At 38.4% G+C, this 22,858-nt stretch overlaps 1 protein-coding gene across 3 annotated transcripts in view; it reads left to right on the top strand.

Moving 5' to 3' along the window:
* The window catches only part of COL19A1 (collagen type XIX alpha 1 chain), a 441,848-nt gene that overhangs the window by 165,580 nt on the left and 253,410 nt on the right, over window positions 1-22,858 (top strand). Inside the window, exon 12 of one of the 3 annotated variants that reach the window (XM_081529389.1) lies at window positions 16,532-16,563. The exons of the other annotated variants lie outside the window; for them this stretch is intronic. Within the exon in view, the coding sequence (XP_081385515.1) occupies window positions 16,532-16,563 (32 nt within the window). The remainder of the gene's footprint in view (window positions 1-16,531; window positions 16,564-22,858) is intronic. 3 annotated transcript variants of the gene reach the window in all.

Genomic DNA, 22,858 nt, shown 5'->3' with positions numbered 1-22,858 from the left:
ATGGTCATCGAAGAGAAAGAGCAGCAGTCTTCATACCAAGGGTTTGAAGGAAGCAGTAGTCTAAGGAGCTAGAATGAGGTTAGTGATCATGGCTTTGTGGTGGTACTTATCCGCCCAGTTGTGTGACTCTCTCTAGGATTAGTCAACAGCCAAGGAACAAGAGAGAAGATGGACAGTTGGACTCACTGAGGATGGCTCTGGCAGAGGGACGAGAACAAGTGTGTTGAGTGGTGCTAATAGCAATTGAACTGAGAGATCACGGATGTGGGCAAAAATGAAGACATTGTGGGCTAATAGACATTTTTCTCACTTGAGTTCTTAGAAGCAGGTAGTTTAAGAGGATCTCAAGAAACAGGAGTAAGGGGATGGGTAGAATAAGTCAGGAAACAAGAAATTGGTAACAAAAAAGGCACATTTTTAGTAGCTGCTTATCATTGTAGGCAACTGGGGCTGAATGACTCAGCTGGGGACCGCTGAGGAGCTGACACATTAATCTATTGACTTCTATTCTTCTTTGGTAGAGGATTACTTCAAGGGGTCTTAAATCCTCCCACCCCCTTGGATGTTGACAGCATCTAAAAGTCCATAGGAACTGAAGTCAGCTTCAGCTGAGAGCTGAGCCTAGGGCATGTGGTACAAGGTAAATTATAGCAAGTGAATGAAATCCCCATGAAATTAAAGTAACTGAGCAAATAACTTAGGATGATAGGAGGAGCTCTTTGGCTGTGTGAAAGTTACGTTTATCCTCTTGGCTGTTGATTTGTCTTTAGTAAAAGGTGATGAGAATGTGCAACTTGCAGAGTTACTGCTAGAATTAACATGAGTCCTTTCTATGTAAAGTGCTTGGTATAGGGCCCGGCAAATAGTAAAGCACATAGAATGGAAGCTAGTGTAATATTGCTACTATCTATTAAAATATCAGTAACATTAATAACTATCTGCGTTGTGGATAATAATAGATTAATTCCAACTCTAAAAGAGTTTCACAACTTACCTGAATGCAATATTTTGGCACTGCACTGCAATTTTGTTTCAAAGTACATTAAGTTTGGGTATAGTTTTTTTTTAATTTTTTAATTGAATTATAGTTAACTTACAATATTGTGTTAGCTTCAGTATAGCAAAGTGATTCAGTTATGAGTGTGTGTGTGTGTGTGTGTGTCTGTGTATTGAAGTAAAAGTTGCTCAGTTGTGTCTGACTCTTTGTGACCCCCTGGACTATACAGTCCATGGAATTCTCCAGGCCAGAATACTGGAGTGGGTAGCGTTTCCCTTACCCAGGGGATCTTCCTGACTCAGGGATCGAAACCAGGTCTCCCGCCTTTCAGGAGACTTCTTTACCAGCTGAGCCACCAGGGAAGCCCAGTACGTGTGTGTGTGTGTGTGTGTGTGTGTGTGTATTTGGATGCCCAAAAAGTTCCTTCAAGTTTTAAGTGAAAATAAAAGACCCATTTTTCATTTTCACCAAGAACTTTATTGAACAGTGTAGTCACTGCTTTGCTCCACTGCCTTCTTCCATTTTTCAGGCAACTTCACAATTCCATCTTCCCAAAACTTTATATCTTTTTGAGCAAAAATCTGTTATAGATGTTTTACAGAAGGCTTTCCAGGGAATTGAATTTTTCCATAAGAGAATTTTGTAAAGACTGAAATAAATGAACATTCAAAGGTGCAGTGTCTGTTGAATACAGTGGATGAGTCAGAACTTCCGCCAAGCTGAAACCATTTTTACTGCTCATCAAAGAGACATGAGGTCTTGCATAATCCAGATGGAAGATTATGCATTTTCTGTTGACTAATTCAGAATGCTTTTTGTCAAGTGCTGCTTTCAGTTGGTCTAATTGGGAGCAGTACTTCTTGGAATTAAACTCTTAGTTTTCTGGAGGGAGCCCATAATAGAGAACTCCCTTCTAATCCCATCTTATACACAACATCACCTTCTTTGGATGAAGACCAGCCTTTGGTGTGGTTGGTGGTGATTTATTTCACTTGCCCCGTGATCTCTTCAGTTCCACATTATTGTACAGTATCCAGTTTTCATTGCGCATCACAGTTTGTTTTAAAAATGGAATATTTTCTTTATGTTTCAGCAGAGAACCACATGGAGAAATATGATCAAGAAGGTTTCTTTTCCCCCTTTATTTATGTGGAACCCAAAATGAATAACATAACCAAGCTGGTGTAAATTACTTTCAGCATTTGATTTGGATATCTTAAGTATGCCAACTGTCTCCCACATATGTGTGCACTGATTGTCCTCAATGTCTTGATATGTTCACTATCAGCTGCAATTGGTCTACCTGACCATGGAGCATTGTCCAGTGGGAAATCGCCAGCATGAAACTTCACAAACTACATTTGACACATTTGTTCAGTCATAGAACCACCTCCATACACTGCACAAACTTTTTTTTTTTTTGCATTTCAGTTGCATTCTTACCTTTCTTGTAATAATAAAGCATAGTATGCCAGAATGTTGCTTTTTTCCTTCCATCTTCATATTAAAATGGCTACACAAAAATTCACCAAATTTGGTAAGTTATTTTTAAAAGGCACACTGATATGGCAACTGTCACAATGCAATCTAACAAAATTGTTTTGAATTAAGTTAAAGACAACTAAGTGCTACTCAGTTCAGTTCCTCAGACGTGTCTGACTCTTTGCGACCCCACGGACTGCAGCATGCCAGGCTTCCCTGTCCATCACCAACTCCCAGAGTTTGCTCAAACTCATGTCCATTGAGTCAGTGATGCCATCCAACCATCTTATCCTCTGTCGTCCCCTTCTCCTCCTGCCTTCCATCTTTCCCAGCATCAGGATCTTTTCTAATGAGTCAGTTCTTCTCATCAGGTGACCAAAGTATTGGAGTTTCAGCTTCAGCATCAGTCCTTCCAATGAATATTCAGGACTGATTTCCTTTAGGATGGACTGGTTGGATCTCCTTGCAGTCCAAGGGACTCTCAAGAGTCTTCTCCAACACCACAGTTCAAAAGCATCAACTCTTTGATGCTCAGCCTTCTTTATAGTCCAACTCTCACATCCATACATGACCACTGGAAAAACCACAGCTTTAACTAGATAGACCTTTGTTGGGAAAGTAATATCTCTGCTTCTTAACATGCTGTCTAGGCTCAGTTGGTAAAGAATCCACCTGCAATGCAGAAGACCCTGGTTCAATTCCTAGGCCGGGAGGATCTGCTGGAGAAGGGATAGTCTACCCACTCCAATATTCTTGGGCTTTCCTTGTGGCTCAGCTGGTAAAGAATCCGCCTGTAATGCAGGAGACCTGGCTTCAATCCCTGGGTTGGGAAGATCCTCTGGAGAAGGGAAAGGCTACCCACTCCAGTATTCTGGCCTGGAGGATTCCATAGACGATACAGTCTATGGGGTTGCAAAGAGTTGGACACGACTGAGCGACTTTCACTTCACTTTCTTCCAAGGAGCAAGTGTCTTTTAATTTCATGGCTGCAGTCACCATCTGCAGTGATTTTGGAGCCCAAGAAAATAAAGTCTGTCACTATTTCCATTGTTTCTCCATTTATTTGCCATGAAGTGATGGGACTGGATGCCATGATCTTAGTTTTTTGACTGTTGAGTTTTAAGCCAGCCATTTTCACTCTCCTCTTTCACTTTCATCAAGAGGCTCTTTACTTCCTCTTCACTTTCTGCCATAAGGGTGGTTCACCTGCATATCAGAGGTTATTGATATTTCTCCTGGCAATCTTGATTCCAGCTTGTGCTTCATCGAGCCCAGCATTTCTCATGATGTACTCTGCGTGTAAGTTAAATAAGCAGGGTGACAATATACAGTCTTGTCGTACTCCTTTCCCAATTTGGAACCAGTCCATTGTTCCATGTCTGGTTTTAACTGTTGCTTCTTTACCTGCCTACAGATTTCTCAGGAGGCATGTAGGGTGGTCTGTTATTCCCACCTCTTGAAGAATTTTCCACAGTTTGTTTTGATATACACAGTCAAAGGCTTTGGTATAATCAATAAAGCAGAAGTAGATGTTTTTTCTGGAATTCTGTTGCTTTTTTGATGATCCAGAGGATGTAGGAAATTTGATCTCTGGTTCCTTTGCCTTTTCTAAATCCAGCTTGAACCTCTGCAAGTTCACAGTTCACATATTGTTGAAGCCTGGCTTGAAGAATCTTGAGCATTACTTTGCTAGCATGTGAGATGAGTGCAGTTGTGCAGTAGTTTGAACTTCCTTTGGCATTGCATCTTATGGAAAAGCCAAATGAAATCTTTGGCCAACACAATTTCATTTGGTTTGTATATATATATATTATATTGGGTTGGCAAAAATAACATATATTTATATATGTATATCCTTTTTCAGAGTCTTTTCCAAGTTTTTACAAGGTATTGAATATATTTTCCTGTTCTATACAGTAGGTCCTTGTTGTTTATCTTTTTATATGTAGTGAGTTTTTACATGTTAATCCCAAACTCCTAATTTATCTCTCCCTGTCCTTTTAACCATAAGTTTATTTTCTATAATAGTGAGTCTCTTTCTGTTTTGTACATAAGTTCATTTGCATCATTTTTAAAGATTCCACATGTAGATGATACATGATGTTTGTCTTTGACTTAATTCACTTAATATGATAATCTCTGGGTCCTCCATGTTGCTGCAAAAGGCATTATTTCATAAATTTTGGTATAGTTTTGAAAATAGTTTCATCAAAGAATGGGTATTGGAAAAATTTTAATGTAATCTAATTTTCATTTATTTTCTTTCCTTTGGTTGGGATCACATTTAAGTTTTTTCAGACTAGAACGATTTATTGTATTTTCAAAGAAATCTCCTGAGATGTTCTGTTCATTTTGTTCTTGAATCTTTTCTGCTTTCGAACTTATCTAAACACTGAGAAAAAGTATAAATGGAACTACTGTCTAACAACCTCTGGTGTCAAATAAATTTTCTTTAATTCTTGCATATTAAAGCCATAGTTTTGTTTTCACTCATTTTCTTCTCAATGGAGGAAAAAAGGAACAGCTGGTTACTATTGTCAACTTTCTTTTGTTTGGGATTTATTAAGTATGCAATTCTTGAATATCTTTTTTTTTCTTTTTCTTGTCTGGATGTAGAACTCCCACTGCTTTCAAAGAATGATAGAATTTACAATAAAGAAGCTTTAGAGCTCACTTAGTCCCAATATATAATCTGTTGAATTAGTCCCTGTTAAAATACTTACAATAGTCATTTAACATTTCTTTTGTATTCCTTGTGGGTAGTTGCCTGATGTGTCCTTTGCACAACTTTCAGTTGGTATATCATTGTTTTTCTTATGAATGATAAAACCTCTGTGTACTAATGATGTTAAACTTTAAGCCATCATATGATGCTTTCTGCATTTTATCATTTACCCTTTAGTTTACAAAATTTTTGCCTAACAAGGTTATAATTAATATTTTGTAAAATATATTGTTTTTTCTTATGAATATCTTCTTTTGTCTCTATACTTATACACCTTACTCACCATAAACTCTGAGTTATGTTTCACTTTTATTTCCTTCTGCTCCTTTAATATTTTTGTTTTTAAGTGGGTTCTCTAACCCATGAAGAATTAACTGTAATGCAAGATTGCACAGTTACTCCTAATCAAGTCCATGGTGTTTATTATAGCATATTGTCTCAGTCTACTATAACATTTCATATCATGAATCTGTTTTATATATACATATATTTTCATCATACATATCAATAGCTCTCAGGTGCAAACAATTTCACCATCCATGCAAAATTTGGCAATATCTGGAGACATTTTCTTTGTCAAGACTGAGGACAGAAAGGATGTAGAAGAGACTGGCTACTGGCTTCTAGTGAATGGAAGCCAGGATGATGGTAAACATCCTGTAACACACAGGACAGTCCCCACAAGGAAGAATTGTCAATATTGCAAGATCAAGAACTTGATAAGAGAGGAGAGGAGAGAAACCTTTGCCAGGTATAAACTCAATCGTGGTGTTACCTGGCTGATGCCTGTGGGAGGCGTTGTCAGAGACTTTGCCTCCTGCTTTGCAGAAACCCAGATTTCTACATTGCATTGGCTGTTTTAAAACAAACGGGCTTAATAGTTTTAGAGCACAGGCGGTGGAGCCTGGGCTGAATTGGCATCCTACCTCTTTTAAGTTGTGTGACCTTGGACAGGTTACTTAACCTCTCTGTTTTCAATTCCTTTATCTATAAAATGAGGGTAGGAGTTGTATCTTTACTCTAGATTGTCGTAGGATTGCAGGATGCTTAAAGCAGTGCTTGGCACATAGTAAACATTAAAGAAACGTTGGTAGCAATAATAATAGTCAAGTAAATGACTGTTTTATGAACTCCCTTGATCACAGTGGCCCCCTAAGTATAACTATATACTTAGTTTTTACATTAAAAATAATACTTTAAAAATTCATCGCCAATTTTTGCCACCGACTAATATGAAGTGGCGCGTTTCTTCTCTAGCTGTCTGCCACGTCTCTGGTCCTCTTCTCATGCAGTGTAAACCCCAGCAGAGTATCAACTCTGTTCTCTATATTATTGTTGTTGTTATTATTATTTAACTTTTATTACTGTCAAGTAATAACACTTGATAGTAATACTGTCATATACAGTAATACAGTAGTACTGTCAAGGTTTTCTCACAGGCACATATCTCTTTAGTGTTTAAAGTTGCTTATATTTTCTGTCTATCAGAGACATTAATTTTAAATAAAGACTGTATTTATTTTTTAGTTGCATTCTGAAAGTTAATGATTATGTCTATGGAATTATAGCTGTCTTCTAGTGTCAAAAATTTCACTTTATTAACTTGTACTGAACACATTTTATATCAATATGTAGACATATGTTGTTTTGGATTCTCTTACTAAAGATTTGCTTCGGGGTACTTCTGAAGCTCTTAATTCCTATTTTGTTTCCTGTCATATATGCCGCTCTCTGGATTAGCGTAGTCCAGTGGAATTTTCTATGGTAATATAAATATTTTAACCTGCACAGTCCAATATAGTCGGCACTACTGAGCACTTGACATGTGGCTAGGGCAACTGAAAAGCTGAATTTTAAATTTTATTAAATAGCCATGTGTGGCCAGTGGCTACCATCCTGGAGAAACCACTCTACAGGCGTCTCTTTACCCTCCATTTCCAGTTCAACACCTTCAGTTTCATTCTAACTTAACCCTATTTCACTGAATGTGTTTGTGTGGCCTTTTGTTTACCCTATATATAATATGTATTTCTTAAATTCCAAGTATAACCAAATTATTTTTTGCTTCATTTCCTGCATTTTCAATATGGTAATAATGCATAGTCTTAGATGATTGTGCAGTGGTCGAACATTTTTCCCTTCTTCCCTTCTTGGTCTTTGGTCTAATAATTAAATCAAGAAAAGACAAGTTAACAGCAGAAAAATAAAGTTTTAGTACAAGAGCCCTATAAAAATATGACGCCTAAAGATAAGCTGAGGTTTATCTGCCCTGGGAGCTAAGGAGTGCGACAGTCCAAGCTTAGAAGAGAAGGAAGACAACTCACAGGCGGATGAGAAAGGCATATGTGTGGTAATCAGATGTTTGCCTGCCATGCAGTTAAGTCTTTGGATAAAAGGTGAGCTCTGGTAGTAGCTCCATTTGTGGGCCAAGCCCCCTATTAAATTCTTTTAGGCAATTAAGGGAGAGAACGAAGCTGTTCCTGAGAGTTATGGTGGCTTAATTGCCTTTAGCACGAAGCAGTCCACATACCCAAGTGGCACATTTTGGGGTGGCGTGTGCTGTTGCCTCTTAATTGGGACTGCACCTGTGTATTTCTACTTGTAGAATATTTAAAATATTATATCTTAAAATCAAGTGCTTGCTTTTTTGATTGAAGTATAATTGATTTTTAGTATTACATTAGCTTCAGGTGTACAATACAGTGATTCAGTATTTTTATAGAGTATACTCCATTTAAGATTACTACAAAATAGTGGCTATATATCCCTTGCTGTATAATATATTCTTGTAATTTGTTTATTCTGTGTATAGTAGTTTGTAGCTCTTAATCTCCTATCTCTGTCATGCCCTTTCCCCGCTCCACTGATAACCATTAGTTTGCTTTCTGTCTTTATGAATCTGTTTCTATTGTGTTACATTCATTCGATTTATGTTTTAGAATCCGCATATAAGTGACAACATACAGTATCTGTCTTTTGTCTGACTTATTTCACTAAGCACGATGCCCTCCACATCTCCACATATTGTTGCAAACGGCAAAATGTCATTCTTTTTATGGCTGAGTAGTATTCCATTGTGTGTGTGTGTGTGTGTGTGTGTGTGTGTGTGTACACCACATCCTCTTTATCTATTCATCTGTCCATGGACACTTAGATTGCTTCTGTATCTTGGCTATTGTAAATAATAATGTGAACATTGGGGTACATGATATATTCTTAAGTTAGTATTCTTGTTTTCTTTGGATATATGCCCAGTAGTGGAATTTCTGGGTCATATGGTAGTTCTATTTTTAGTTTTTTGAAGAACCTCTGTACTATTTTACACAGTGACAACAAAAATTTACATTCTCCCCAACAATGTAAAAGGGCTCCTTTTTCTACAAATCCTCACCAACCTTTATCATTTGGGGTCTGTTAGATGATAACTATCCTCACAGGTGTGAGGTGATATCTTATTGTATTTTTGACTGGCATTTCTGTGAAGATTACAATATTAAGCATTTTTTTCCTTGACTGTTGTATATTTGTATGTCTTCTTTGGAAAAATGTCTATTCGGTCTTTTGTCCATTTTCAATTGAATTGTTCATTTTTTTGCTATTGAGTTATATGAACTGTTTATGTATTTTAGATATTAACCCATTACCAATCATATCATTTGCAAACATTTTCTCCTGTTCATTATGCTGTCTTCATGTATTTTTTGCTGTGCAAAAGTTTTTATGTTTAGTTAGTTCTGATTAGTTCATTTTCTGCTTTTGTTTCCTTTGCCTTAGGAGACAGATCTGTACAAACCTTGCTATTATTTATGTCAGTATTCTATGTTTTCTTCTAGGAATTTCATGGTTTCCAGACTTACATTTAGGTTTTTAACCCATTTTTCTGATAGTTCATTAGTGTATAGAAATGAAGCAGATTTCTGTATATTAATTTTGTATCCTGCAGTTTTATTGAATTTATTGATGAGCTCTAGTAGATTTTTGATGATGTCTTTAGGGTTTTCTGTGTATAGTATTTTGAGTTTATATAATATGAGAAAATGTCCTAACTTTATCCTTTTACATATCCAGTTTACTGAGCACCATTTATTGAAGAAACTGTCTTTTCTCCATTATATATTTCTGCCTTTGTCAGAGATTAATTGAGCATAGGTTTATGGATTGATTTCTGGGGTTTCTTTCCTGTTTCATTGCTCTATATGTATGCTTTCTGTGCCAGTGACATGCTGTTTTGATTATTGGAGATTTGTAGTATAGTCTGAAGTCAGAGAATGCAATACCGATAGACTTGTTTTGTTTTTTCTCAAGATTTCGCTGGCAATTTGGGGTCATTTCAGATTCTATATAAATTTGAGGGCTAGGTCTTCTAGTCTGGAAAATTTGGTCTTCTAGGCACGGGTATTAGTGTGTAGAAATGCAGCAGATTTCTTTATATGAATTTTGTATCCTGCGATTTTACTGAATTCATTGATGAGCTCTAGTAGATTTTTGGTGGTGTCTTTACGGTTTTCTATGTATAGTATCATGCCATGTGCAAAAAGTGACAGTTTTACTTCTTCCTTTCCGATTTGGATGATTTTATTTATTTTTCTATCTGATTGCCCTGGGTAGGACTTCTAATTCTGTTTGAATTTAAGTGCTGATAAAAGACATCCTCAGCATGTTTCTGATCTTAGAGGAAATGTTTTCAGCTTTTCCCTATTGATTATGATGTGAGCTGTGTTTTATATATGACTTTCATTATGTTGAAGTATGTTCCCTCACTACTCACTTTGTGGAATTTTTGTCATAAATGCATGTTGAATTTTGAAAAATCTTTTCTGTATCTATTGAGATGATTATATGGCTTCTATTTTTCACTTTGTTAATGTGGGTATCATAGTGACTTGCAAACATTGAACTATTTTTTTTCCCTGGGGTCATGATATGATAAAGGATCATGATATATGATCCTTTTGATCTATTTTTGGATGCAGTTTGCTGCTGTTTTGTTAATGATTTTAGCATCAGTGATATTGGTCTATAGTTTTCTTTCTTTTTTGTGAAGTTTTTGTCTAGTGATGCTAGATTTGTAGAATGAGTTTGAAAGCTTTCCTTCCTCTAAATTTTTTGGAATAGTTTGAGAAGGATAGATATTAACTCCTCTCAGAGTGGTTGGTAGAATTCACATGTGAAGTTATTTGGTCCTGGACTTCAGTTTTGTTTTGTTACTGATTCCGTTTCATTACTGGTAATTAGTCTCTTCATATTTAGTATTTCTTCCTAGTTCAGAGATTATATATTTCTCAGAATTTGTCCATTTCTTCTAGCTTTTCCATCTTACTGGCATACAGTTGTTCAGAGCAATCTTTTATGGTCCTTTGTATTTCAGTGGTGTTGGTTGTAACCTCTCCTTTTCCATATCTGATTTTATTGATTTAGTCTTCCCCTCCCCCCTTTTTTGGCTAGATCATGTTTTATTTATTTATTTAAATTAACTTATTTATTTTAATTGGAGACTCCCCTTCCCCTTTTTGTCACGAGTATGGCCAAAGGTTTGTCAATTTTGTTTATCTTTTCAAAGAACCAGCTGTCATTTCACTGATTTTTCTATTATTTTATATTGTTTGTCTTTATTTCATTTATTTCTCCTCTGATCTTTATGGTTTATTTTTTTCCACTAATTTTGGATTCTGGTCATTTTTCTATTTCTAGTTCCTTTAGATATAAGGTTAGATTGGTTATTTGAGAATTTTCTGGTTTCCTGAGGTAGTCTGATATATCACTATAAACTTCCCTCTTAAAACTGCTTTTGCTTCATCCCAGAGGTTTTTGAATTATTGTGTTTTCATTTTTTTCCATTTATTTTTTTATTTATTCTCAGATTTATTCAGGGATTCATTGGTTGTTTAGTAGCTTATTGTTTAGCCTCTCTGTGTTTATGGGGGTTTTTGCATTTTCTTCTTGTAGTTGATTTCTAATCTTAAACTGTTCTGGTCAGAAAAGATGATTGATATAATTTCAATCTTCTTAAAATTGAGACTTGTTTTCTGGCCTAAAATGTGATTCATCCTGGAGAATGTTCTATGTGCACTTGAAAATAATGTATATTCCTTTGTTTTTAACTAAATTGTTATATATATATATATATATACATATATATATATCAGTTCAGTTCAGTTCAGTTCAGTCACTCAGTCGTGTCCGACTCTTTGCGACCCCATGAATCACAGCACGCCAGGCCTCTCTGTCCATCACCAACTCCCGGAGTCTACCCAAACCCATGTCCATCAAGTCGGTGACGCCATCCAACCATCTCATCCTCTATCGTCCCCTTCTCCTCTTGCCCCCAATCCTACCCAGCATTAGGGTCTTTTCCAATGAGTCAACCCTTCACATGAGTGGCCAAAGTATTGGAGTTTCAACTTCAACATCAGACCTTCCAATGAACACCCAGGATTGATCTCTTTTAGGATGGATTTATTGGATCTCCTGGCAGTCCAAGGGACTCTCAAGAGTCTTCTCCAACGCCACAGTTCAAAAGCATCAATTCTTCGGCGCTCAGCTTTCTTCACAGTCCAACTCTCACATCCATACATGACCACTGGAAAAACCATAGCCTTGACTAGACAGACTTTTGTTGGCAAAGTAATGTCTCTGCTTTTAAATATGCTATCTAGGTTGGCCATAACCTTCCTTCCAAGGAGTAAGTGTCTTTTAATTTCATGGCTGCAATCACCATCTGCAGGGATTTTGGAGCCCAGAAAAATAAAGTCAGCCACTGTTTCCCCATCTATTTCCCATGAAGTGATGGGACCAGATGCCATGATCTTAGTTTTCTGAATGTTGAGCTTTAAGCCAACATCTTCACTCTCCACTTTCACTTTCATCAAGAAGCTCTTTAGCTCTTCTTCACTTTCTGCCATAAGGGTGGTGTCATCTGCATATCTGAGGTTATTGATATTTCTCCTGGCAGTCTTGATTCCAGCTTGTGCTTCCTCCAGCCCAGCGTTTCTCATGATGTACTCTGCATATAAGTTAAATAAGCAGGGTGACAATATACAGCCTTGACGTACTCCTTTTCCTATTTGGAACCAGTCTATTGTTCCGTGTCCTGTTCTAACTGTTGCTTCCTGACCTGCATACAGGTTTCTCAAGAGACAGGTCAGATGGTCTGGTATTCCCATCTCTTTCAGAATTTTCCACAGTTTATTGTGATCCACACAGTCAAAGGCTTTGGCATAGTCAATAAAGCAGAAATAGATGTTTTTCTGGAACTCTCTTGCTTTTTCGATAATCCAGCAGATATTGGCAATCTGATCTCTGGTTGCTCTGCCTTTTCTAAAACCAGCTTGAACATCTGGAAGTTCACGGTTCACATATTGCTGAAGCCTGGCTTGGAGAATTTTGAGCATTACTTTACTAGCATGTGAGATGAGTGCAATTGTGCGGTAGTTTGAGCATTCTTTGGCATTGCCTTTCTTTGGGATTGGAATGAAAACTGACCTTTTCCAGTCCTGTGGCCACTGCTGAGTTTTCCAAATTTGCTGGCATATCGAGTGCAGCACTCTCACAGCATCACCTTTGAGGATTTGAAATAGCTCAACTGGAATTCCATCACCTCCATTAGCTTTGTTTGTAGTGATGCTTTCTAAGGCCCACTTGACTTCGCATTCCAGGATGTCTGGCTCTAGGTGAGTGATCACACCATTGTGATTATCTGGTGATTATTTGACTGAAATATATATATATATATATTTGACTGAAATGTTACATATAAATATACATATTTAACTCATCTGATCTAATATGTCAATTAAGGCCTCATTGATTTTCTGTATGGATGATCTGCCCATTGATGTATGTGGGATGGTAATGTCCCCCTACTATTATTGTGCTGGTTACAATTCTTCTCTATGTCTGTTAACACTTGTTTTACATATAGAGTGTTACTATGTTGAGTTCATATATATTTACAATTGTTATATCTTTTTAGATTGAGCCCTTGATCATTACGTTATGTTCTTCTTTGTCTCTTGTTTACAGTTTTAAAATCTATTGTGTCTGAAAAATTATTGCTGCTCCACCTTTCCTTTTTGTTAATTTAAGTGTAGTTGATTTACAATATTTATAACATAGTGATTCAGTATTTTTACAGGTGACATTCTCTTTAAAGTTATCACATAATAATGGCTATATGTCCCCTTACTGTACACTGCATTCATATTGCTTTGCTATTTTACCCATAGTGATTTGTATCTCTTGAAACTGGCCAGCAGAGCCAGGTCCTGGGGCCTCCAGGTGCAGAGCCCAGAGGTTCCAGAGCTGCTCTGGGACCACCGGTGGAAGAGACTGATGCCTGACATAGCTAGCTGCGGAGTCTGTGGTGCTCTGAAGCTTGTTTCAGCCTAGTGATGAGTGGGGTAAGATCCTAGGGCAGCTGTCTGAGTGGTTCAAGGTGTTTCAGAGCTGATGTTGGCCATCTGGTGAGTGGAGCTGAATCCCAGGGTGTCCTGTAACTGGTGCCTGCCTACTGATAGGTGAGGCTGGCACTGAGTCTAGAGCAGGCCGGATGGTAGGCCCAGGCCTTAGGTCTCTGGCTACAGGGCCCTGGACATCCCAGGTCCAGTGTGTGCACACTAGTGTGTGAACTGGATCCTCAGTCCCCTGGTAGGCAGGGATGTATCCAGGGACATCTGTGGGCTCAGGTTAAGCCCAGGGAGTCTTATTTTCCTTCCCCATCACCTGTCCCTCTCTATTCTACCTTTTGACCCCAACACATGGTTATGGTGTGACATTAGTCTGCTGTCTTCTCAATCAGACCATTTTCTGAATGAAGTCTTATTCCTTGCCTTGACGACAACAACAACAAAATGCAGGGAGTCTTAAGGCAGCCTGCTTCCTGATGAGCTCTGTCCTCACCCAGTTAGTTGCTTGTTCTAAGACATCCCGGCACTGGCACCTACACGTCGTCCAGTTAATGCGGGTCTGGGTTCTAGGGCTAATAAGCTAGAGAGGATTCCAGAGCTGTACTTGCCAGCACCAGTGTCCACATGGTAGAATGAGCTCCCCATAATGGGTGCTGCTGGTGCTGTGTCCCCAGGGTGAGGTCTGCTGCCTCCTTATTCTCTGAGAGACTCCCCAAGACCAGCAGGTGGGTCTGCTCCGGGCTCCTTTCAAATTACTGCTTCTGTCCTGGGTGCCAAATCATGTGAGTCTTTGTGTGTGCCCTTTAAGTGCAGAGTCACTATTTTCCACAGCCCTCTGGGTCTCCTGAAAGTGATCCCCACTAGCCTTCAAAGCCAAATATTTTAGGGGCTCGCCTTTCCAATGCAACCCCAGTGTGGGGCTTGGATCCCTTGCCTCTTGGGAGAACTTCTGCAATTGTAACTATTCTCCCCTTTGTGGGTTGCCCACCTATAGACTATACTTCATCTGGATTCTCCATCCCACCTGCCTGTCACTGTGGTTCCTTCTTTATATCTTTAGGACTTTAGAAAAGTCCTTCTGTTAATTTTCATTGATAGGTGCTCTATAAATAGTTGTGATTCTGGTGTATCCAGGAAAGCAGGTAAATGCAGAGTCTTCCTACTTCACCATCTTGGCCCAGGAAGCTCTTGCTTTTCTTTTCTTGCAGATAAAAATAATAACGTTTATTGCCTTAAGAAACAAAGAACAAAAGAATGTGTAAAGAAGAGAATAAAAATCACCCGGTGGCACAAAGCAGAGATAACTATTAACACTGCTGCTACTACTACTACTGCTTTACACACAGAGAGTGATGTGTGATGCACTTAGGGCTGAAGGACTTCTTTCTACACACAGCATATTCTCTTATTTTTAAACACTTTACAAATTATACACATGATACATGTTAATTTAAAAAATTGAAAAACATTGAATAATGTGCTGAAAATAAAATTGTCCATAGTCATAGAATGCATAGATTATTTACTTTTATTTTTCTGATTTGTTTTCTTTCATTAGTTTTTTGGAGACTCATAGGTAGGTTTAGACACAGGTAGATAGGTGGATGGTTAGGTAGATAGACTTTTTTTCTTTTTTAGTTATATTATAGATATGCAGCATGCATGCTCATCTCCTCAGTTGCGTCTGACTCTTTGTGACCCTCTGGACTGAAGCCCACCAAGCTCCTCTGTCCATGGAATTTTCCAGGCAAAAATACCGCTGCTAAGTCGCTTCAGTTGTGTCCGACTCTGTGTGACCCCATAGATGGCAGCCCACCAGGCTCCCCCGTCCCTGGGATTCTCCAGGCAAGAATACTGGAGTGGGTTGCCATTTCCTTCTCCAGTGCATGAAAGGGAAAAATGAAAGTGAAGTCGCTCAGTCATGTCTGACTCCTAGCGACCCCATGGGTCTGCAGCCTACCAGGCTCCTCCACCCATGGGATTTTCCAGGCAAGGGTACTGCAGTGGGGTGCTGTTTCCTCCTACAGGTGATATTCCCAACCCAGAGATTGAACCCACATTTCTTGCATCTGGTGCATTGGCAGGCAGATTCTTTACCACTATGCCACCTGGGAAGCCCACCATAGATATGCAGGGTATACCAATAAAAGCATATACCTTTCAGATAGTAATCAAACAAAAATATAAGCAACTATGAGATGTGTCATCAGCAATGTTATTAGTGTCCATTATGAACACTTACAGCTTTACAGTAATAAAAATAGGTTTTCATTAACATTTATTGACTAAATTTGTTTAATAATTGTACCTTTTTGTATCAAAAGAGCTTTCCTATGCTATGCTATGCTATGCTATGCTATGCTAAGTCGCTTCAGTCGTTCCTATAGTATAAACTAAAATTCATAAGCATGATTTTAATGGTTGGAGCATATTCCATTATATCTCTATGCTGTAATTTACCCAGTTTTCTATTACTGAACATTTAGAATGTTTCTCTTTTTACTACTATGAATAGCATTGTGCTCTACATCTTAGTGCCTAAAACTTTTCATCTCTGTTTATTTTCTTGGGATTCGTTCTTACCAATAAAATCACTGGTCTCAATGAAACGAACAGATTTAAGACCCTTGTTATATATTACCAAATTGCCCTCCAGAAAGTTCTTTGTTGCTTATAGAAAAAAATAAAATAATCCTTGTTCTATTTATACACTTTAATCATTATTATGCAGCCTTTCTTTGAAGCTTTAAACTTCTTTTTGGTTTTAGGACTCAGAATTGTTTTTTTAATAAATGTTTCTTTCAAGGGATTAGCAAAGTAATCATGTTGTTATAAATACCCAAACAATGTAACTCTTTTATTTTCCCTTAGTAAAGATCTTCAGATATAACATTTTTCATTGTATAAATTGTTTCTTTCTAGGGTGAACAAGGAGAAAAGGGAGATCCAGTTTTGTTTTTTTTATTTTTTGAAGGCCACTGACTTTATTGATTAAAAAGCTTTACAAGGACAGTGACCGTTCTGCCAAAAAGAGGGCAAATAGCTTAAAACAGACCAGGAGAAAGGCGGGAGGCCTGTGCGGTCGTTGGTCAGTTTCTGGTGTTAAAGAAAATTGAAGACCTTTTCCGGAAATGACTGAAGGACACTGCTTGCCAATGCCAAGCAGGCCCAATATTTTTACTGTCAAAACTGCCAGGTAGTTCCCTGGTTTTATATACCTCGTATTATACTCATTCTTCACGGTCCTTTCTTCCTTGATATTCTGGCTTCCATTTCTTCTCTCTTCCTGTCTGGGTCTTTTTTCTTTTTACATATGTGCTGCTGTGACCTGTGTTATGACCCAGGCTACACTTTTCATCCCACCCCCAGTCTCTATCTGCTGAGGGATCTGTTGAGGTCGTATCTCAGGGATGAAAAGAAAAAAGGGAGGGGCCCTGTGTGTCTGCATCACTCCCCCTCCATTGCACCTGTTCCCCAACCTCAGGGCTCCTGTCCTAGGTAACGTCAAGTCCTCCCAGCTGCCCTGTCCTCCAAGGCAGTTATCCCCCCAGAACTTCACTAGTGTTCTTATGATGGAATTTGGAGGGTAGATAAAATCTGGATTTTCCTCTACATGTAGATTACGCTTCTTTCAGCCCATAAGATTCACCCTTTACTGTAGATATACTCCTAATTAAGGCAAGTATCCACAATGAGAATTAATTTTTTCCCCATGGTTTCCCTTCTTCACTTCATAAAAATGTTTTAAGAATGTTCTGAAGGGCCATACTACTTACTTTTTGGATAGAAGAATAAGGAAGCTAGATCGGGTTCCCTAATGCCCAGATGTTGTAAAATCCACCTGGTCTGCAGCACAGTGGGAAGGGAGGCTGAACACTGTAGTCCTGGGACCTGCGGACAAAGCAAGACCTGAAGGGTTTGTAGTTGTGGTTGAGTTCCTAATGCATGTCTGTTCTTTGCGACCCTATGGACTGCAGCAGGCCAGGCTTCCCTGTCCTTCACTGTCTCCCAGAGTTCGCTCAGGTTCACGTCTATTGAATCAATGATGCCATCTAACTATGTTATCCTCTGTCATCCCCTTCTCCTTTTGCCTTCAATCTTTCCCAGCATCAGGGTCCTTTCCAGTGAGTTGACTCTACATATCAGGTGACCCTAATTGGAGCTTCAGCTTCAGCATCAGTCCTTCCAATGAATATTCAAGGCCGATTTCCTTTAAGATTGATTGGTTTAATCTCCCACTGTCCAAGGGACTCTCAAAGAGTCTTCTCCAGCACCACAGTCCAAAAGCATGAATTGTTCTGTGTTCAGCCTTGTTTATGGTCCAACTCTCACACATCCATACATGACTCCTGGAAAATCATACCTTTGACTATACAGATCTTTGTCAGCAAAGTGATGTCTCTGCTTTTTAATATTCTGTCTAGACTCGTCAGTTTTCCTTCCCCTGGAGGGGGAGGGATCTGAAAGAGAACTCTCCCAGAAGCTAACCCTACTAATTTACCCAAGCTTGAGGCTCTGGCCTCCACAGCTTTCTTCCCTTACTTCCTAAGAGCCTTATTTGCACCTTTAATATGACATGCTTCTTGTTCCTATCTTCTCAGAAAGGATTTTTCTCCACCAGAGAGAGGGATTTAGCACCAGTGCCTTGGAGCTAGGGGAGTCTGCACCTTCTCTGCCTCCTTACAGCACAGAAGGGTGCTGGATGGCCATTGACCATTGGCCCATACAGGTAACAGAGCTACTAATTCCCCACTACCCTGTCAGTGGACATACCTGGTATAGTGGTCAGAGTTCTACTGTGGCAAGCAGAGCTCAGTGTGTGTCCCAGTTCTGTCACTTGTTGAGAAAATCACTTCTCAGAGCCTGTTGGGTTCTGAAGTCTCCATCACTGCAGTGTCCTCTTATCTAATACAAAGAGATCATTAACATTGATTAGGATTAGAGTCTTGCAAAGTATGGTGAAATTTGAAGCCTTCTTTCAGGCTTCTGGGACTCCAGTTGCATGCAGGGACAACACAGTGAGAGCCCAGCTGGGGTTGGCATGGATGGTTCTCAGGGTGTGAAGGTTTGCCCTCCCTCCTCCAGAGGGGGGCATGTGGCTCATGCTGTGCTTACATGAAGACTCCTTTTGCAGTGTGTTTGACAAAATGGACAGAACTGAAGCTTTTGCCTGTGGCTCTGGTCTTTCTATCATATTCTTTGTGAGAACATTTTTTGGAATTGCTAGTACTTAATAAATGTTTGGAGTGAGTAAGTAGTAGTTGTTTGCTAAATTTTTATATTAAAAATTAAGAGATTATTATAATAGTCAAAAATACAAGGAATTAGAACCTAAACCAGGAAAATAGATGGAAGAGAGTGCAGAGTGATATTGCAGAGGTTAAATATACGCAACTTGGTGTTTGATTGTGGCGAAAACTCAAAAAATAGCCCAAGGTTTTGACCATTCATTATGGAAGGATGTTATCTTCTGATAAACTTAGGATTGTTGAGAGATTAACTCCACTTGCAAAAGGTAACCAAGCTACATGTATGGTGGTTCCCGGGGAGGGAGGAGCAAAACAAAGATTTCTAGAAGTTTGCTAAGGTAGCGTTAGAGTAGAAATAGAGAAAGAATTTATCTAAACACTCAAATAAAACTGAGAGGAAGTTTGAGGGGATGGAGCCTGAAATATATTCACATTAACTTAGAGATTTCAAAATTTTTTCTCTGAGGTCTGAAAGTAAGGTGATTTGACTTTTCAGAGTTAATCAGTTGTGCACACATATTTGTTTGCTTTCTACTTGCTCAGATCTAAAGCTGTCTTGCTGAGAGAGCTCCCAGCCTCGTGGGCAGTGTGGCCTTTCCTCTCTGACAATGATCCAGGAAGAGTCCTTCACATACCCTCACCCACAAATGTGTTATTCCTTCAGCGCTATTACTGCTCTTATAGCTCGTTAGGCACGTTATAAAGCATGACAAAGCACATTTTCTCACTTGGATCCTTAATTAACACATAGTTGATATCATTTTCTTTTCCTTAATTTTGTGAAAGGTATTCAGGAGTCATGACTAAGGAGGAATAAGAAAAAGTAATGACAGTTCTCTTTTTCCCTTCTATTATAAAAGCACTTTGCTGTTGTTCAATTACTCAGACATGTCCAGCTCTTTGCAATCTCATAGCAAAGAGATCCCATGGCAAAGCACCAGGCTTCCCTGTCCTTCATTATCTCCCAGAGTTTGCTGAAACTCATGTCCACTGAGTCGGTGATGCCATCCAACCATCTCATTCTCTGTCACCCCCTTCTCTTCCTGCCCTCAATCTTTCCCAGCATCAGGGTCTTTTCCAATGTGTTGGCCCTTCGCATTAAGTGGCCAAAATATTGGAGCTTCAGCTTCAACACCAGTCTTTCTAATGAATACTCGGGGTTGATTTCCTTTAGGATTAACGGGTTTGATCTCTTTGGTATCCAAGGGACTCTCAAGAGCCTTCTCCAACACCACAGTTCAAAAGCATCAATTCTTCAGTACTCAGCTTTCTTTATAGTCCAGCTCTCACATCCATACCTGACTACTGGAAAAACCATAGCTTTGAGTATACAGATCTTTGTCAGCAAAGTGGTATCTCTGCTAGTTAATATGTGCCATAGCTTTTCTTCCAAGGAGCAAGCGTCTTTTAATTTCATAGCTGCAGTCACTATCCACAGTGATTTTGGAGCCCAAGAAAATAAAGTCTGTCACTGTTCCCACTATTTCCCCATCTATTTGCCATGAACTGGTGGGACTGGATGCCATGTTCTTAGCGTTTTGAATGTTGAGTAGGGGTAGAGAATCATATGCTGTTATTTATTTCATTGGTCGTGGTGGTGGTTTTAAATATTGTGCCATACTTCAAAAACTGGTTTCATGAGGAATTTGAAATTCAATCCTTACCTCAACTTTATGGGTAGAAAGTGCAGGAGGTGAGAGTATCCCTATTTTTAGAGTAAAGAAGTAGAGCTTAGGAAAGTAAGAAATTTTCTTTTAGAAAATGGTAAAGTGAGTCTTTATCCCTTGTTTGACTGAAAAGTCTATTTCCCCACTAAGTCATACCACATTTCTCATTGTCTATTTTTCAGTGCTAAAATAAACTGACTCCACAAACCAAAATCACTCAGCATTTATGACAGTTCACTCTGCCTTTCAACAAGTGTAGGTACACATTCTTAGGGAATGAAAGGCATTATAATAGCTATCTCAGTCTGTACTGAAGTCAAGCCATGATGGAGATCATAATTTCAGGAACATTCTCTTGGAACACAGACTGAATAACCTCCATACGCCAGCTCACTGCAGCTAGTTAACACCTCAGAGAAAATTAAAAGAATTGAATATTCCCATGAAATGAATTCAGAGCCTTTTTATTGTCTTTATTCTTATATATTAAACATATATTGATGTAAATGTACCTTTTGGTAATAATTTCTTCTGTGCCAGCTTTCCCACGTAGTGAACAAGCTCACTTTGGAAAATGTAGACCTCCTTTAAAGTTAAGTATGCAGCAGTTCAGCTTTCTTAAGGGGACACTCTTGCATTTTGGTCAAGATGGTACTCTGCCTCATGGGACTAGCTTGCAAGAGCAGAATGTATAGCATCCTTGATGCTCAACAGTAACAGCTCTTAGTCATTAGGGCTAAAAAAAATTGCTTTGATATCTTTCTCAATGCATTCTTGACTGTGTTTGTGTGTGTGTGTGAACTTTGATTGATCCTCATAGTACTGGGGTATTGGACTCATATTTACATTATAGTTTAAATAATGCATATCAAACATATTGAAATTGTCAAAATTTTGAGTTGCTAGAATTTCGCCTTCAAAATATAAGACCTCAGCTTTTCACACATTCTAGTTTATAATTAAATGATTTTGGCTGTGACCTACCATGAGATATGTTCAACAATGGCATCTGAGAACGCACTTGAGGGAGCATCTCATAAAGTTGATGTGATCCTTGAAACCAACAATCTGGGCTCAAATTCCAGCTCTGCCACTGCCCACCTGGGGTACTAATTGACATATTACTTATTCTCTACGTGCCTATTTCTTCATTTGCACAATGGAATGATAGTATTAAGAGCACTTAACTCATAGTCTTTTTTTTTAGGATTAAAGGGGTCATCAAACATAAAGCATTTAAGTCAGAGTCTTGCATGTGAAGAGCTGTATAAACATTTGCTATTTTTAGAAATGGGGTTAGAAAACATGTTTTCTCTAATAGATATAGAGATAGATATATCTCAGTTTATATATATATATATATTTCAGGGGTTTTTTTGTGGACTTATGTAATCTTGGAAAAGTGAATTTCAATCATTCAGTTTAGTCTCTTCCTCTGCAAATTTATTATTGTCTTTCAAACAACTCTTATCAGAATTATAGCATCTGATGTTTCTAAAATTGTCTCGTTAATCTCCTTACACCAATGCAATCTGTATACTGAATACAAAAATGTTGGAATCACAAAGCTGCGATATTGGCTGCTGACAGCTGGTGCCATTGCTAGGGAAAAATAAGCAGTCAATAGAGGATGGGGAAAATGATGAATAGATGGGTAAATGTTTTTAACAAATACCATTACTTTGTATCAAATGATCTTTAAAGATGCTACATACTGTTAGTAAGTAGCTCTTCCAACGAAAATTAATTCATGGTCTACCTGCTTTTATAACTCTAGTTGTGATACTGTCCTTCAGCTTTCATTGTGCATTTAAAATTTTTATTGAAATATCATTGATTTACAATGCTGTGTCAGTTTTAGGTATCTGGTAAAGTGATTCAGATATATATTATTTTTTAGATTCATTTCCACTATAGGTTATCACAAGATACTGAGTGGAGTTCCCCGTGACATACAGTAGGCCCTTGTTGATTATCTATTTCATATATTTTAATCCCAAACTTCTAATTCATCTCTCCACCCCTTCTCCTTTGGTAACCATGTTTGTTTTCTATGTCTATGAGTCTCTGAATCTGTCTCTGTTTTGTAAGTAAGTTCATCTTGCATTTGGATAAGAGTACCTGCCTCTCATAACATATGGAGCCCACTACTGTGCTTTTGAGCATCTCTATGTACAAACATTTTATAGAGGACAGTGGTAATAGATGCCTGTCTTATTCATTGTTAAATTCAGAGTCTGTTTCACTCGGAGTCTGTTTCACTCGGTTCTGTATGCTTTGTGGTGAGTGCTATGTCTTTTGTCTCCAGTACTGAATAGCCATCGATAGCAGCA

Source organism: Giraffa tippelskirchi, chromosome 9, assembly GCF_054371585.1.
Source record: "Giraffa tippelskirchi isolate mGirTip1 chromosome 9, T2T-mGirTip1v1.2.pri, whole genome shotgun sequence".
In the NCBI taxonomy this organism is placed as follows: Eukaryota; Metazoa; Chordata; class Mammalia; order Artiodactyla; family Giraffidae; genus Giraffa; species Giraffa tippelskirchi.
The sequence above is the reverse complement of the archived record's forward strand: the minus strand, read 5'-3'. Positions and strand labels throughout refer to the sequence as shown.